Here is a 15,845-nt window from a genome sequence, read left to right on the forward strand (position 1 = left end):
ATTAATTAATTGAAGTGTTTTACAAAGAAAATAGAAATTATTCCATTAAAGAACTCTGCGCTTCTGTGAGAGACAGTCGTCGTCGTCTTAACGCTTCATTTCTTTCCCGCTGTAACTTTTTCATTTTCCTGCGATACTCTGAAATTGGAAAATAATTAACAATAAATGAAGAAATTTTTAGCATTTGAAAATAACATCTGATACAATACCTAAAAAGCGTCTTCGTCTACGACGAGCTTCAACTAAAGCTGCCGAATTTGCAGCCCCATAACGAAGAAAAACTTTTCCCATTACTTTTCCATGTATGACTCGCTCCACTTCAGCTGTAAAATAATAAATCCTTAATTTTTAGAATTTCAACTCTGACAAAAAATCACGCAAATAGTAATGCTATCTGTTCATCATACTTAAAAAACTAAAATTTATTATTTTATTTCTTCAAGCTTCAGTAGGCCATTTTATTTTCATTCTGTTCGATTTTAAAATACTTTAAATTGAATTAAAATTGTCTACTCACGCAATCCATTTACATATCTATATACAACAGATTCTCCAAGTTGCCTGCGAAGGGTTGGAATACGTGTTCGATTAGAACGTCGCAAGTTCGGAGTCTTTTTTCTCAAATCACCCCAGTCTAGAGTATCACATTGAAAAACATCATAAAAACTAACAATTACGCACAGTGAAAACAATGTTATGCGTGTGCGTGTGTTAAAATAAAACATACTAATTTTTGGTGTCGGAAGTTCACTAGCATAACCCAATGAAACATTCGGAGTTCCTTGCTCATAATAATGTTTTATGGATGTATCATTCATCGACGTATTTGAATTTTGATCATTCTTCTGCGAGCTGCTCCCCTCTGTCGAAGAAGTTGCTTTATTCATCGCAGAGGAAATCCTCTTTCGCATCAGCTGTTCAAATAATGATGCTGCACGTGGGTGTCGCTTCGGTGTTACTGAAAAAGTTCAACTTTCATTTAAATTATTAAAACCTTTAGTTCTGCTTTAGGTACCAATTCCACTGTCATTCTCAGAACCACTCAATGTTGAAGTAGATCTCTCAGTGCTGGTAGATAATTTTCTAACTTTCTTCCATCTCGCGTTGACGGGATAAATTGATCCAGAGCATTCAGCTTCACTATGAAACGATGTCGATTCAGACGACGAGCCGTTTTCATTTGAAATCTCTTTTGCTTCATTATGCAATATTGCTGTACTGCTACGTTTACGACCAACTGAAAGATTATCCGACGACAATGACAATGCATCTTCTTCAAACAACACATTTGTACTAAATCAACAATATGCAAAATAGATTTTGCAACAACTGTAGAACAATTTACTTTTCGGCAATACAGCTCATTTTCTCTTCTGATTCTTCTTTCTCTGAAGTAGACTGCTGAATAACTGATAAATTCTAAATAAAACTTTCTATTAATTCGTGTAATGCATAAAAAAGGCTTGATTATATAATTATCATTGTCACTAAATTATACATAAGCTTGCTGTGAATGACAAAATTTATAAGCAATTTTCAATTTTATCAATTTCAAGTATTTTTTAATAGATAAAGAGAACCTTTCTGTTGGCAGGAATAATTTCATCAATTTCTTCTTCGTACACAACGTCATCGCATTCACTATCCACACCAAAGCGTTTTAAAATTGCAGTATTGTCAAGTGAGCCAGAAGGCTTTTTGAAACAAGAAATAGGCGTCACAGAAGTATTTTCTGACATCGCTGATACCAAATCAGCCAATCTCTTGGAATCAATTTCTTCAATTTCCTCACACCCACTACTCTTCTTCATCACCTGATCTGAATCAGCATTACCTATAAAATTTGATTGATATTGCAACTTTAAAATTTTATTCGTTCTATTAAAATAAGCACCTGTTTGACAATTTTCTACATCACTTTTCTGTACGTTTTCAGAAATGAGAGCCTTGACGTCACAAGAATCTGCAGAAATCAAAATGCATATTCCAATTGAAAGCAAAAATTATTTTCTTACCATTTCCAGCAGCAGCTATATCGCATGCCTGGCTACCACCTAAACTTCGCAACAACAAGCGTTTCGACTGCTTTTCCGTAGATTCGCACGACAAACGTTCTAAAAGTTAACTGTTACTGCTAATTGAAATTTACTAGAATTATTAAAGATATTGATAATTTATTATTAAACATAAATACAAAATAAACATTTCAATTTCAAATTATATAAATATTTTCCTCACGTTTGCTGGAAGACTGGCCTAAAGAATTTTTCGCAACAACACTTTTTGATTGGTTACTGTTCTTGTTACAGTCCATTGATTTCAAACTGTTCGTATCTAAAAAACTAATAATTGTAATTTTACAGTTTAACTTTAACATTAAACCTTACCCTTGGCAGGCAGAGAGGTAATAGAAGACAATTCTGAAGAGAATACAGGACATTTCATAACATCTCCCTGCCCAGACTGCAGATTTGGGGTTGAAAAAGCAGGATAGCGTTTGATGTTTTCTACAAAAAATACAATCCATTAGTAAGCTGCAAACAATCATACAAAAAAAAATACTTTTTCTTCTCCTTCCAAGTTTCTTAAGTTTGTTCTTACGCTGTACATTGCACGACTCTGGTGAACGAAAAGAGTGCGCCGGCACAACATCCGGAATTGTCTGCTTTCCATTTGCTAAGAAATTTCAAAATACGTGCATAAAGCGTAGTCACATTAAATGACTTCAACTTAAATAATTGCATCAACTCAAATTTCTATTGTATTAAAATATTTAAATTCAGCAAATTATACTTAATTCCTAAAAGTTAAATAATATAAAAACGGATCGTCATTAGAAATAATGCTATACAATGCATTTTATTAGTTTTATCAAATGAATCACTGTTAGAATTGAAGCGCTTAAACGTAAAATTATGTTAGTTTCGTGAACTATTGGAAATTTTGAAAGAAAATAAAGTGATTAATAAATTTATAAATAATAGATAAACATTGTGTTAATTAATTTGGTCATTCACTCCATCTATACTTATAATACTTACATTCTTTATTAGGTAAACTTTCATTGTTGGCAATTTTTTCACTCTTTTCAATAACGCAAGATGCAATCAAGGCAGTTTTAGTAGCGTCATCATTAGTACAATCAACTCTCGATACGCTTTCTGCAAGTTCACGGTTCACAAAGTTTTTAATTCTTTCTCTGGATTTGATCCCTGATCTGATCTTCTCATCTGTTGAAAAGTTTTGAAATGAAAATGAATTAGTAAATTACTGAAACTTCCAAAGGAAAAACATACCTTCCGGTGCATGCAGTGAAATAATAGTTGATAAGTCTCCGAGAGAAGGAAGATCAGGCATTTCAGCTTTATTAAAGTTAGTCGAAGGAGTAGAAGAAAAAGGAAAACTTCGTTTTTTGCTCCGACTTGTCGGAGTTTCTGAAAATAATATCAAAAGTCTAACGTTTTAGTATAAAATGAATGAGTACGAGAAAATACTCTTAAAAACATGATCCTGAACTGGAAGTGCGACAGCTAACTTGCTTTCCGTTGTCCCGTTCCACAAAGCCACTGAATTTTAAAATAATCAAAAATGCATTTATAAAAGACCGTTATAAATTTACAATTAGAATTCTCTGCTTCTCTTTTTGAATTTATTTCCACACTTAAAGCAGAACTCACTGATGTGTGCATTCTGTCATCGTCTTCCACTAAATTTGATGTAGCTAAAAAGTACAGGAGATAGAACGATTTCTCAACGCCTAAAAATTCCAATACGTACCAGGCGTTTTGGAATCAAAATCACCAGACTTTGCTCGAGATTTACTCTTTCTTGTTCTGCTCGAAGCTATTGAAGTGCGCATTCTGTCATCCTCTTCCACAAAGTTTGAAGTAGCTGAAAAGTACAGGAGATGGATATATGACTCAAGCATATAACTTATAATGCTTACCATGCGCTTTGGAATTCAAATTAGCAGACTTTGCTCGAGAGTTGCTCTTTCTCGTGCTGTGCGCAGCAACTGATACGTGCATTCTGTCATCGACATCCCGTAAATTTGGAGTGTCTGAAAAGTAAGGAATAGAAGATATATTTCTATATCTTAAAAATTCCAATACTTACCAGAGGCATCAGAATTAAAATCACTAGATTTTGCTCGAGAGTTGCTCTTTCTTGTTCTGTGCGCATCAGCTGATGTATGCATTCCATCATTGTTTTCCACTAAATTTGAAGTAGCTAAAAAGTAAAGAAAATGGATCTACTGCTCAACTCTATAATTTCTAACGCATACCATGCGCTTTGGAATCAAAATTAGCGGACTTCGCTCGAGTGTTACTGTTTCTTGTTCTGCGCATAGCTACTGATGTGTGCATTTTGTCATCTTCCTCCGCTAAATTTGATGCACCTGAAAAGTACAAGATACAAAATATATTTCTAAACGTGATAAATACTAATTCTTACCAAGCACTTTAGAATTACAATCACCAGACGTTGCTCGAGAGTTGCTCTTTCTTGTTCTGTCCTTGGCAACTGATGAGTGTTTTCTGTCATAGTCTTCCACTAAATTTGAATTGGCTAAAAAGTAAAGAAGACGGATCTATTGATGAACCCTATAATTTCTAATGCTTACCATGCGTTTTAGAATTCAAATCATGAGACTTTGCTCGAGAGTTACTGTTTCTTGTTCTGCGCGTAGCTACTGATGTGTGCATTTTGTCATCTTCATCCACTAAATTTGAAGTAGCTGAAAAGTACATGATACAAAACATATTTCTAAACCTGATAAATTATTTCTTACCTTGCGCTTTGGAATTAAAATCAGCAGACTTTGTTCGAGAGTTACTCCTCGTTGTGCATGCAGCTATTCAAAAAAAGACTGCTGTTATTTATTTTTAACAAATTATCAATTTAAATATTTTTAGTTAAAACAAAAAAGACATACATTTTTCTTCAAGGTTGGTAATTTCTGATAATTTTGCTAAAAATTCAAGATAATCAGAAATAAAACAAAACAAAAATGAAATTAAGGGAATTACTATTTGAACTTGAAGTCGACTGCATCATTTCTTTTGTCAAATGTATTTCATCATAATTGGAACCGCTTCTCAACGTTTTTCTCTACAATTTAGTTTCACTTTAATTTGAAGCTTCACAATTTTCGTTTTAGAATGAACAAGCAAAATAAACATTATTGAATTTACCCTTCGTGCCAATTGACGAGCATTTGCTTCTTCGCGTTCTATATTCACAGCTTTCTCAAATGACGAACTGCATTTTTCTGCAAAAAAATTTTCCCAAAACATTTATTGCTTACAAATTTTAAAAATACCATCGAAGTTCAACGCTGAAATGGATGAGGAAAATTGTTGTACAGCGTCTTTTTCAGTTGAAGGCAACGAGCTGAAAAAGAGGATACTATATTATCATAAATGTAATATAGAAATTAATAAAAAAGCTTTTCAAAGTTTACGATTAGAAAATTGATCATGCTTTTCAACATTAAAAACTAAAACACCTGCAGCGAAAATTACTATTGATAAAAAGTAGTTTAAAAATACCATAAATATATTTAAAAAACAACTGTCTATTAAATTAAATTTTATTTAATAATCAATAAATAAAAACACAGAAATCAAATAAGGAAATATATTATTTCGTAAGGCAGTTAAAGTCAACTAAATGATATTAAAATGATTGTAAAAACAAACATACTTGGATGTTTTACTTGCTGAATTCTCTACTTTCTATAATAAAGCAATATATATATATACATATTTATTTATGTTTAATAATTTACTTTGTCGGAAGAAAACTGTGCAGAAATGCTCTTCTTTCTACTTGAATTTCTTCTAAAATTGTGCAAAAACATCATCCGTGAAAATGAATCGCAAAATTAAAATAAAATTACGAAGCATAAAATCGGTTTTCGGAAGCAAGAGCACTCCCTTCGCTACAATTGTTTTCAATCAGAACTGTTCCATTAACATCTTTATCTAAAATACAAAAAATAAGTAATTGATTTGATATGAATATAAGCAAAGAGACTGAACTCCGTTCAGATGCTGTTGAATTAATTTCTTGATAGTCCGCCTCCCTAGCAGCAACCACTTTGTCGCTAACATTAGTCTGTACATCCAATCTACCACTTCGCGAAGTCAAATTTTTCTCACCTTAAAATTGCCATTTCTTAAATATAAAAGCTTCATATGGTGAAAAGTAAAAACTAACATTCAATGTCAGTGTCTCCCACCAACTTGCTTTCATTCTTAAAACACTTTTTATGTAAAGAAACATTGCTGTTACTTCGTTTTTTCACTAAAATTCAGAAAAAAACAAAACCAATGTGAAGCAATACATAAAAATACAGAATTCGCCTACAAGTACTTATTTCTGGTCCGACAGATTGTCTTGAAGATGTGGAATGCGGCTGCAAAGATTCTTCTAACTTAGAAGGCATTTCTAAAATATAAATTGATTTAGTAAAAAAAAGCGCCTTCCAAAAATAAAGAAAAAGACCAACCAGTAGATGAAATTCCAAGTGTAAGGTGTATTTCAGTTGAAATATCTCCATCATATGCGAAAGTTTTCTAAAAAAAATAAATCGATTGAAATATGAAAATAAAACATTTTTTCAGCAAAATTTCAAAATCAGTAATCATATTAACACAGAGCAAAATATTTTCAAAAAATCAAAATAATATATTCATACACGTCGTCGTGCTGCCTGTCGGGCTTCGAAAAGTTCACGCTCCTGTTTAATCACCTCAGAGAGATTTGAATTTGATGATGCTGCTAAACACTTTTGACAATTATTAAATAGGTCCGTGTTCTTAAACAATACCTTCAAATTGTAAAGAAGAGTAAACAGAAGAATCGGATGTGGTAGAGCTTTTTTCATTTTTTTTCCTAAAAAATTATTGTATGCATTGCAGTAATAAAATATTAAAATAAATGCTTAAAATTCAAATAGAAGATGTAAAAAATACATACCCGGTGTTCATAGAATCCTGAGGCAATTCTCGATAAGCATTTTCATTTAGTTTCTAAAAAAGATTTAATTAAAAAAAATATATATACACTTTTAATACCTTTCCAGCAACGATAAGAGGTTTAAAGCTCATTTTCTCCTCTCATCAAATTCCAGCACCGTCCACGAAAATTTAAAAGAGATAATAAAAATTCAATTGGTGCCAAAGCAATTACAAAATAGGTCAAGATAAAGCAGGTACAAATGATTATACTTTTGCTTTATGAAATATTTCTAATAATTAAAATTATAATCACTTACTTATAAAGTATATGTAAAGACAGTGATGTTTAAAATAAATGAAATAATTATTAAGGAAACAAATTTTCTGTTAGGAAATTTCTTATGGCTGGAAAAATATGCATTTATAGATTTCTGTAAATAAATATTTTTGCCGTGTCAAATAAGCAAAATTAAATTATGAAATAAAAAAAATAGGTAAAACATTAATAATTAATGAAGAATTTCAATCTTTTACTAATCATAATTCATCCTGCTTTTCAGTACAGTATTTTTTTTTAATTTTCTCATCAAAAAATCAAATAACGAGAATAAAAAAGTATTCATTTGGAATTTTAATTATAAAATTAATTTTTTATTTAATTCTACTTTAATATTTTGTTGGACTGTTACTTTAATATTTTTGCTGCAAGCTTTATTTGTTCTTGACTGTTCTCATTACGGTACTTCATAAAGTATTTACTTCATTGGTTGTGTCAGAAACTGTTCATTTTTTGTCAGAAGTTGTTCAATTTTTTTATAACATCAGATGAATTAAAAAATGATATTTACATACGACGAGAAATGATAAAAGTTGAAGCAATAGTTTTTGCTATTGAAAAACGACCTCAACTACTGCGTCACGTTCAACACCTCGAAACTGCATTTGAGACCACCTGTCACGCGGAAGCAACCCATCAAACGACACTTGAACAGTATCTTTTATAACTTTTAATAAAAATACGTTTGACATAAATATACTAGAAATTTATTTTTATTTGGTTATGATTAACTTTACATTTTTACAGCCTGTTGTATTGTGACTAAATCAATGCAAAAGTTGAGTAAATTTATGCATGATTAATTACCACACCAGCAGATGCGTCGAATAACATGTATCACTTTTATTATTTTTATAAAGCTGTGTCATACAGTATAAAAGTAAATTTATAAAGTGGAACGGATATAGCAATCAGGGGCATCATACACTAGCAAGTTTTTTAAAATGGGCACCTGCCTAATCTGGGAAAAATTCCGGTCCCCTGAGTGCCTAGATTATCAAGGTTTCACTGTACTTTGTTTACTTTAAGTACGTCATGTGAATTCTGTGATGAACGTTATTGTTGAAAGCAGGATCGCTGTGAACTGTTCTTAACGTAAGTTGTTCTAAGTACGTACACGATGTTACGCACGCGGTTTTGCGTACGTAACATCGAAATCAGTTTTAACTTTGTGTGTGGTTATCACAAAAGATTGCTCACATGGATATCGATTGAGAGCAAATCAATTTATGAATTGAATTTGACATTCAGTAAAAATGCAATTTACTTTAGGATAGGGATAGTTTCTCTCGGTAAAATTTTCAGGGATGATTTTCTATTGGTTGGCAAAAAGTCGAGTTTTCATTGGATAGCTTCTGATTGCATAGTTATGGCGTAATAGCCTTTATGGTTGTCTCGCCTAAACTTTTCATCACAACCAATGCAATTACGCTATAACTATGCAATCAGAAGCTGCCAGGATAGTATTTCTTACAAGTTTATATGTCAAAATATCAAAGTTGCAATCACATTTAAGGGGGGGGGTAAATTTTGTATGCATCAAAATGAATGATATTTAAAAATATAATGTGGTGGTACACTTTCAATGATAATTGCATTATTACTCCTGATTTTTTTGGCCAACTGTATTACATAGTGAATCAAATAATATTTTTGTTTATATTTAATAATATAATATTAATACAGTCAAAAAAGATTTAAATTATGTATTAATTTAAAAAATAAAATTATTCTATAATTAAAAAATATTCATTTCATAAATTTAAATTTAATCTTATTTACTTTTTTATTCTACTGTAGCTTGAATGTCGCTCGTAACATTCACATTGTTTTTCTGTTTTTCATTTGAGAATTTTGCTTTGGTTATTTTACTTAAAATTTCACGCAAATGTTATTTCTTTGTTATTCTAGTTCCAACGTTGGGTCATTAACTTTTTCTGTTTGTTTTTATTTATGTATATAGTGGTAAGTTTTGTGGTTGATTTCATTTGCAAATCTGTTTTCCTTGAAAACGTCGTTAATTTTGGTCATTATTCAGAAAATGTATTCCAAAGATTGAAGGTAATTCTGATTTTATTTTGAAAGTATGATAATTTTCAAAAGTGATTTTTTAAAGCTTCAGTTGACTTTTCTATTTTGATTGGCATAACTGAAATGTTTCTTGTATAGAATTTTTAAAATTACTTTTGATGAAAATGTAAATGCTTAAATGTAATTATGTATTACAATAGTTGTAATGAATATAAAATTGTCTTAAATTTTATTTTTTATGCATGTAAAATCAGTTTTCTTTTATGAAACGAAGCTATTTTAACTTCAACACTTGTTTACGTTGTGGCTTATTGAGCTTAGATTGGCTGATGTTGCTCTTTTGAACACGATGTTTTGCTTTCGAAATTCGAGAGAAGTAACGTGTATAGTTAGTTTAGTTTATTTTTGTTGGTTAGAAGCGTGTAATATTTTATTGTTATTGCTTAGAAGAAGGGATATTCAGTTGACGAAGAAGTTACGTAATTTGTGTCCGAAAAACTATTAAAGTAGACATTTTTAATATACTTTGTTTATGCGCTTTTGCGTATACTTTTTCAAATATTTTTTATTATACGTCTGACACGTTGATAAATATCGAAAACAGTGTTTGAAATTTTAGTTTAATTGGTCATTGTTGTTTTAATTGGCATGATAATTATTTTAAATATTATTTAGTAGTATTTATTGAATGAATTTCAAATTTTGCTGATGCTTCAGAAGAACACAAATTAAAGTTTTCTCTCACAATTAAGTGCATGTCTTGTGAGTGCATGAAGTACTTTTCTGGCATTAATTTATTCTTAACGATTCAGGTATTTTTTAACCTATTTTATTGTATTTTAGAAGTATCTTTTCATTTGCTTAGTAAGTTTTGCACGTTTCTTAGGTATTCATTTTTTATACGATCATGTCGTTGAATGTTGCTGATTTGTTAGCTCTTATTTTATGTGGGAATTACCCTGCAGTTTTGTTTATTACGGTAATCTTAAAATAAACAATTTTATCACGTTGGCTCATTTTTATTTTTTTATCGTCTCTATTGTTAAACTGATAATTTTTCATTATTATTTGGAGATAAATTTTCCTTGGTAAGAAATTGGTTTCAACATCAGCCAAATTTCGGTAGTGATCTAAAACTTAAGTAACAGTGATGACGTGCAATTTCAGATTGAAGAAAAAGTTTTTTTTTTATTTCAGTGAGAAAAATATAATGAATATTGAAATCGCGTCGTGAATTTTATTTTCCCATAACAAAGAAAAATTTTTATTAACAGTTTTTATTGATTTTTTTCAATTTTTTTAACCAAGATCTAGCATGAATACGTCGTCGCCGAACGTTGGAACGACAGGCATAGATCCCATGTGGTTGGAAAAGCCACTTTTGGAGAGGATGAATGACAGAAAAGACGAGAGTGCGTTGGTTTTTCTGCAATTTTGTAGGCAAATGAAGCAACTGTCTCGTCTTCCTGAGGATGAAGGGCAATATATGATCATGCGTGCCCAAATGGACGAATTTTGTTTGAATCTGTTGAGTTTTTTTGAGCGTACTTCTGGCAAACTGCCAAATCACAATTTCTGCGTAGAACTGATCGCCGGTGGAATGTCGGAAGAGGATTTTCTGGCCGAAAGTGAGTGTGCATTTTAAAATAACTTTTTCAGGATAAAAGCATTAAAATAATATTTTTGAATTTAAGTTAGAAAATACGATTATTCCGCATTGTGTGGCTACATTTGGTTATTCGGTCACGTGGCGTACCGATGCCGTACTTGTCAGATTAATCCGTCCATGTCGATATGTGCGTCTTGTTTCCATAATGGTGATCATAAAAATCACGATTTTAACATGTTTCGATCGCAGACCGGTGGCGCTTGTGACTGCGGCGACAAGACCGTCATGCGCAGCGAAGGGTAAGTCAGCCCATTAAATGCAGTAGGAATAATAAAAAAAATTATCTTACATTTATCGTGCGATATTGTAACTGATTTTCTTCATAAAATTCACTTGTAAAAATCAATGAATAATATTGTTGTTGTGTTTTAGGTTTTGTTCCCATCATGGCGATGGCATATTAGCTTCTGCGACCAAACCACCGGAGATTCTCATCTACGCAGCCGAACAACTTATTCCTTACATCATTTGGCGTTTGTTAATTTGTTATCGAGATTATTCTTACGTGCTCAGTGGTATTTCTATATTAATTTTTTCTTTTCATGCAATTTCCATTATATCACAGTTATGATGATAACTTTTTAGGTATGGCTGATATTGAGCATGATGATTTTTCGGGCATCATTATGCTGCTGCAGAAGTACAGCGAAGCAGGTGAACCGCTGAAGCGCATTATTGCAGAATGTTTGTTGGATGAAAAACTTTACAAAAAATTTTGCACTGGTAAATCCACAGAGTTCTTTTATTTGATGATTTTTTATTTTGTATATTTTTATTTGTTCAATTTTTACAAAATTTTTGGGAAAGGAAAAAGAAGGAGAGGGAAAAATAAATACAAACTTAATAACTGAAATGCTTTGAATTTATCTAGACCTCACTACATCGACGCACAACTATTTGGTGCAGATGACTGGACATTACGACAAGGCTGTTGACTACATGAAACCGATATATTCATTTCACGAAGTGGAACATTACGGTTTGTCAAAGCGTTGTTTGTATTGGATTTCAAAGTAATTGCGATTCGCATTGCATTAGATTGTCAAGATTTGTACGGCTTGCTGGAGCATCGTAATATGATGCAGGAATTAGTATTTTGGCTGGTGAAACATCACTTTCCGCAGTCGCTCACAAACTTTTTACTGAGCTTGCTTCCGAATGCAGATTTTAAAGTGCTGCTGCTACTTTTTGTGAAATTTCATATTGTCGAAAAAAATATGAGCATTTTTGCTTTTCAATTGCAGATTGCTTTCGCCGAAACCTATGCCAAGCATTATCCACATTTGGCGAAGATTTTGTCCCAAGAATCGAATCCGGACGTTGTGGCTAACCGTGTTGTTCACATAAGCGTGCAAATATTGAGCAATAACGAACTGGCTTGTTTTTTGGTCGACAAATGCAGCTTTCTACGTCTGGTGACGTTTTCGTTGAGCAGCATGGTTCGGTATTGTCTTGTCGCCAGTTCGATTCAAAGTAGCACTTGCTTTTTGGTTTGAAAGAGGCTTATTTATTTATTTATTTATTCATTCATTATTAAGGTAGCGCATCCGAAGTTCACCTGGTGGTCGATTGTCGTGCTCCAATAATGGAAAAGCACAGCTATTGGGCAGTTGCTTTGGATTTGCACAGTTTGCTTGGTCACAAAGATTTAGCCTTGATGATGCTTCGAGATCCGGTTGTTTTGGACTTGTGGATTACTATGGCGTTGTTTTTTCAAGGTACTGTTGTTAATCGATTTGGTGCACTCGACCTTTTGTTGTTATTGTTATTTCTTATCACTGATTCATTTGTACAGGAATGAATCCGAATCACAGAATGCTCGACAAGCATATCGACTTCGAGCTGAGAACCTATTCCGCTGCTTTTACAGCAGAAGTTGACGTGTTCTCAAACACGCTTTGGAAGATTTTGCACCACCTAACATCAGAGGTTTTCATTTTTGAATTTTCACTCACATTCCACTTGTTTTTTCATCTTTCTTTCGTTACTTTTAGGATTCTTTCGATTGTATCTTGATGGTCTTGCAGGCAGTATCCGGCGCACTGCAGGATTGGTTTCGTAACATGTACTACGGAAGTTATCCTTGGCAGGTTGTAGGAAATTGTGTTCAGTTGTTTGTTTTCAGTATTTTCTCAATGTGATTTGCATTTTCAGTTGCCACAGTTGGAGCTGTGCTTCCATTATCCTCTACATCGTATATACATTGCATTTTTGCAGCGAGGTTTGAAACTCGGTGTGGAACTGGTCCTTCCATCGGAATCGTTTTTGCGTATGCTGATGTTGCACCCGTTGCGAATTCAGGTTCACATTTTTTTTTGAAAATCTTATTTGGTGAAATGATAAAGCAGAATAAATGTTCATTGTTGAATTTTATTTATAATTGTTAATTGAAAAAAAAATTTTTTTCAGGTAGGACGATGCGAAATTACATCTGGAATGTGGGTTCGCAATGGAGCCTCTATTCGACATCAGTTTTATTTGTATTGCCAGTCACATTTTTGTGCATCGTTCATTGATTGGGATTTATACTTGATGCAGGTTAGGAAAAATTACAATCAGTTAGTTGCTGATAAATAATTAATAATAATAATAATTTCTAGTTGTGCATGCAAAAATGCAACCCAGAATGGTTTGTTTTGACAGTGTTCGATTGGTGAGTAGTTGTACTGTATTTCATTTTTATTCGTGTACAGTGAATAAGAGAAATTTTTTGTTTTTTTTTATTGTTGTTGTATTAGCTTTCACACTGCATCGTGGTTTTCATTTTCACCAAGCGCTCTCAGTCCGTACCTTCGACCAGATTGGATTGCTGCTCAGGTTGACAGCGCTTTGCAACTGATAGCTACGCTTTACGTTTGGATAGTTAATTTAGGTAAGCACAACAGTTTGCCAATTTTTCACAAGTAGAGATCAGTAAAGTGTTATTATTTGTTATTAATTATGCATATTATTTGTTAATTGTTCAGTTAGCAACGATGAAGAAATATTGAGACTGGAAGTGATGGCGTTGCTTTCCAGTGGGGAATATACTTACAGTCATATAACCGACCATTTGCCTGATAGAGGTTCGATTTCTGAATTCACAACACTGTTTGAAAGGACTCTGAATGAGGTGCTATCATTTTAGAAGTTTTGTTTTGTCCGATAAAGTTTAATTGTTTTTTTTTTTCATTTTAAGTTAGCCGACTACAAACAGCCGATGTTCGATCGAAGCGGTCAGATGACTCAAGGGACGTATGTGATGAAAGGTGAGTTTTCATGTTACTTTCGTTTTGCTTTCATTTCTCCATCGATCCTGCGAATCATCAGTACTGTATTCGGTTGGTTTGTTTTTTTTCTTTTATTTTCAAGATTGGGTTTGGGAAAAGCTTTACGATCCGTTGTACGTGATGAGTCGAACTTCATCTTTGAAAGATTTTCGCAATTCTTTCAATCTTTTCAGCCAATAGTGAGGAGTTAATTTTTTTTTGTTTTTGCTTTTCCATTTGTTAAATTTGCTTCAGCGCCGCGCGAACGAGAAATTTATCAACGTCCGAATCGAGTGCTTTGTGGATTCCTTTGCGCTTTCCAAAGAAAACACTGCCACCGAACGATAGCATTTGGCGGGTGCTTCATTCTCGTTCGCTTCACTCGATTATTTACACAATATTGCACCGAGTGAGAATAAGATTATTGTTAAAAAAAATTTTTTTAATCTTGAAACAAGTTATTCGTTTGTTTGTTTGTTTTAAGGCCGTTTACCTAACCGCGTGCATTCCTGATTTTACACTTTCGTTGTGCATTTTCTTTTTGGAACTGGCCATTCGTAATCCGCCCGAAGAATCTACCATAGTACGTATTTGGAAAGTTATTTTTGTTGTTATTGTTAAAGTATGTATATTTTTTTCTATTTTGCAGCAAAAATCTTCAGTCGGTACGTCAGTTTTGGATTTGCAATATTGCAGCTGGTTTCCCAGCAATTCGATCGAATTGAACTTGAGTCATCGCATTTTTCACGTCATTTGCAGTGACGATTTTGTGCAAATTTTGCAACGTCAAGACGAGTGAGTTTATTCTACAATTATTTACTGTTTTTTTGTTCTTTTTTATTCGTTTGCATGCAGTTTTTCTCTCGTTGGTGGATATTATTTGATTATGCTCTTTTCTTTTGCTAAGTCGCCGAGAAAGCGTGATATCGTTTTATGATTTGATTCATCTGTGGGAAACTGATTCACCACCGGCTGGCGAAGATTCAACGAATTCAACGTTCAGCAACGCTGCACGAGATGTAAATAAGTGTAATTAATTGTGGTGGCATTTATTTATTTATTTATTTGTAAATTTTTTAGTCATCCGATGGTCAGCAGTTATCCTCGAGTATCCCGTTCATCGACAGCAGTGTACACGGCAATGTGTACACCGATGCTGAAGAATTTCGTGCAAGTGAGTAGTTGTGGAAAGAAAAAAAATATATTTTTTTTTCCAATTTATTATTGCAATGATCCCCGGCGGTGATGATGATTTGTTTAGAGATGATTGCGATGCTTCATCCGACGGTCCGAACGCGTCTGTTCAGTCAGTTGACGGGCAATGAAAGGACAGTACAAAACGGTGCGGAAATGAGCAGCACCAACGACGGACGCATATCTGTTTCCAGTGGCGAACAGCCTACAGACGGGATGCAGTTTTGCCGTTCCATTGAATTGTTGTCGTATGGTTGTTCCAGTGGGGAGCGAACAGAAGACGAAGAAGAGGATGATGAAGAAGAATTTGAATTTGAAGAGTATGAAGAAGAAGAAGAAGGAGAATACGAGGAAGAAGAAGACGAAAGAGATGAGCAGGCTATTGAGGAACTTCTGCGACG

At 33.0% G+C, this 15,845-nt stretch overlaps 2 protein-coding genes across 2 annotated transcripts; one reads left to right on the forward strand and one right to left on the reverse strand.

Moving 5' to 3' along the window:
• Window positions 1-37: 37 nt before the first annotated feature.
• On the reverse strand, window positions 38-7,115 carry Tsp_07194 (hypothetical protein). The gene is made up of 34 exons (XM_003381453.1): window positions 7,083-7,115; window positions 6,981-7,037; window positions 6,704-6,823; window positions 6,515-6,581; window positions 6,379-6,453; window positions 6,045-6,164; window positions 5,903-5,987; window positions 5,792-5,843; window positions 5,707-5,738; window positions 5,324-5,394; window positions 5,196-5,272; window positions 5,031-5,112; window positions 4,793-4,855; window positions 4,625-4,738; window positions 4,456-4,554; window positions 4,286-4,399; window positions 4,117-4,230; window positions 3,947-4,060; window positions 3,778-3,891; window positions 3,495-3,566; window positions 3,297-3,434; window positions 3,060-3,161; window positions 2,563-2,676; window positions 2,388-2,507; window positions 2,239-2,334; window positions 2,016-2,114; window positions 1,895-1,963; window positions 1,581-1,834; window positions 1,346-1,401; window positions 1,016-1,293; window positions 728-958; window positions 518-634; window positions 210-323; window positions 38-138 (listed from the first exon to the last, which is right to left on the reverse strand). Exons 1-34 carry the CDS (start codon window positions 7,113-7,115, stop codon window positions 38-40), a joined length of 3,564 nt encoding a protein of 1,187 aa, XP_003381501.1.
• A 1,131-nt stretch (window positions 7,116-8,246) lies between these two features.
• Window positions 8,247-15,432, forward strand: Tsp_07193 (E3 ubiquitin-protein ligase UBR3). The gene is made up of 26 exons (XM_003381454.1): window positions 8,247-8,304; window positions 9,266-9,363; window positions 9,781-9,812; window positions 10,642-10,753; window positions 10,784-10,961; window positions 11,028-11,241; window positions 11,375-11,517; window positions 11,588-11,725; window positions 11,874-11,981; window positions 12,017-12,105; window positions 12,247-12,463; window positions 12,541-12,720; window positions 12,798-12,931; window positions 12,997-13,092; window positions 13,157-13,303; window positions 13,412-13,540; window positions 13,603-13,646; window positions 13,741-13,874; window positions 13,969-14,067; window positions 14,181-14,250; window positions 14,354-14,457; window positions 14,506-14,621; window positions 14,735-14,872; window positions 14,900-15,045; window positions 15,158-15,269; window positions 15,331-15,432. The coding sequence occupies exons 1-26, from the start codon at window positions 8,247-8,249 to the stop codon at window positions 15,430-15,432; spliced, it is 3,138 nt and encodes a 1,045-aa protein (XP_003381502.1).
• The last annotated feature ends 413 nt before the right edge of the window (window positions 15,433-15,845 follow it).

This window comes from Trichinella spiralis (assembly GCF_000181795.1).
Source record: "Trichinella spiralis strain ISS 195 chromosome Unknown Scfld1, whole genome shotgun sequence".
Lineage (NCBI taxonomy): Eukaryota > Metazoa > Nematoda > Enoplea > Trichinellida > Trichinellidae > Trichinella > Trichinella spiralis.

Coding starts and splice junctions, on each gene's coding strand:
- Tsp_07193 (XM_003381454.1), top strand. CDS start 8,247: ATGGGCACCTGCCTAATCTGGGAAAAATTCCGGTCCCCTGAGTGCCTA. Junction 11,726..11,873: donor TTACAAAAAATTTTGCACTG/GTAAATCCACAG, acceptor GAATTTATCTAG/ACCTCACTACATCGACGCAC. Junction 15,046..15,157: donor ATTTTGCAACGTCAAGACGA/GTGAGTTTATTC, acceptor TCTTTTGCTAAG/TCGCCGAGAAAGCGTGATAT.
- Tsp_07194 (XM_003381453.1), bottom strand. CDS start 7,115: ATGAGCTTTAAACCTCTTATCGTTGCTGGAAAG. Junction 6,824..6,980: donor ATTCTATGAACACCGGGTAT/GTATTTTTTACA, acceptor GTATTGTTTAAG/AACACGGACCTATTTAATAA. Junction 4,061..4,116: donor TTTTAATTCTGATGCCTCTG/GTAAGTATTGGA, acceptor CTTACTTTTCAG/ACACTCCAAATTTACGGGAT.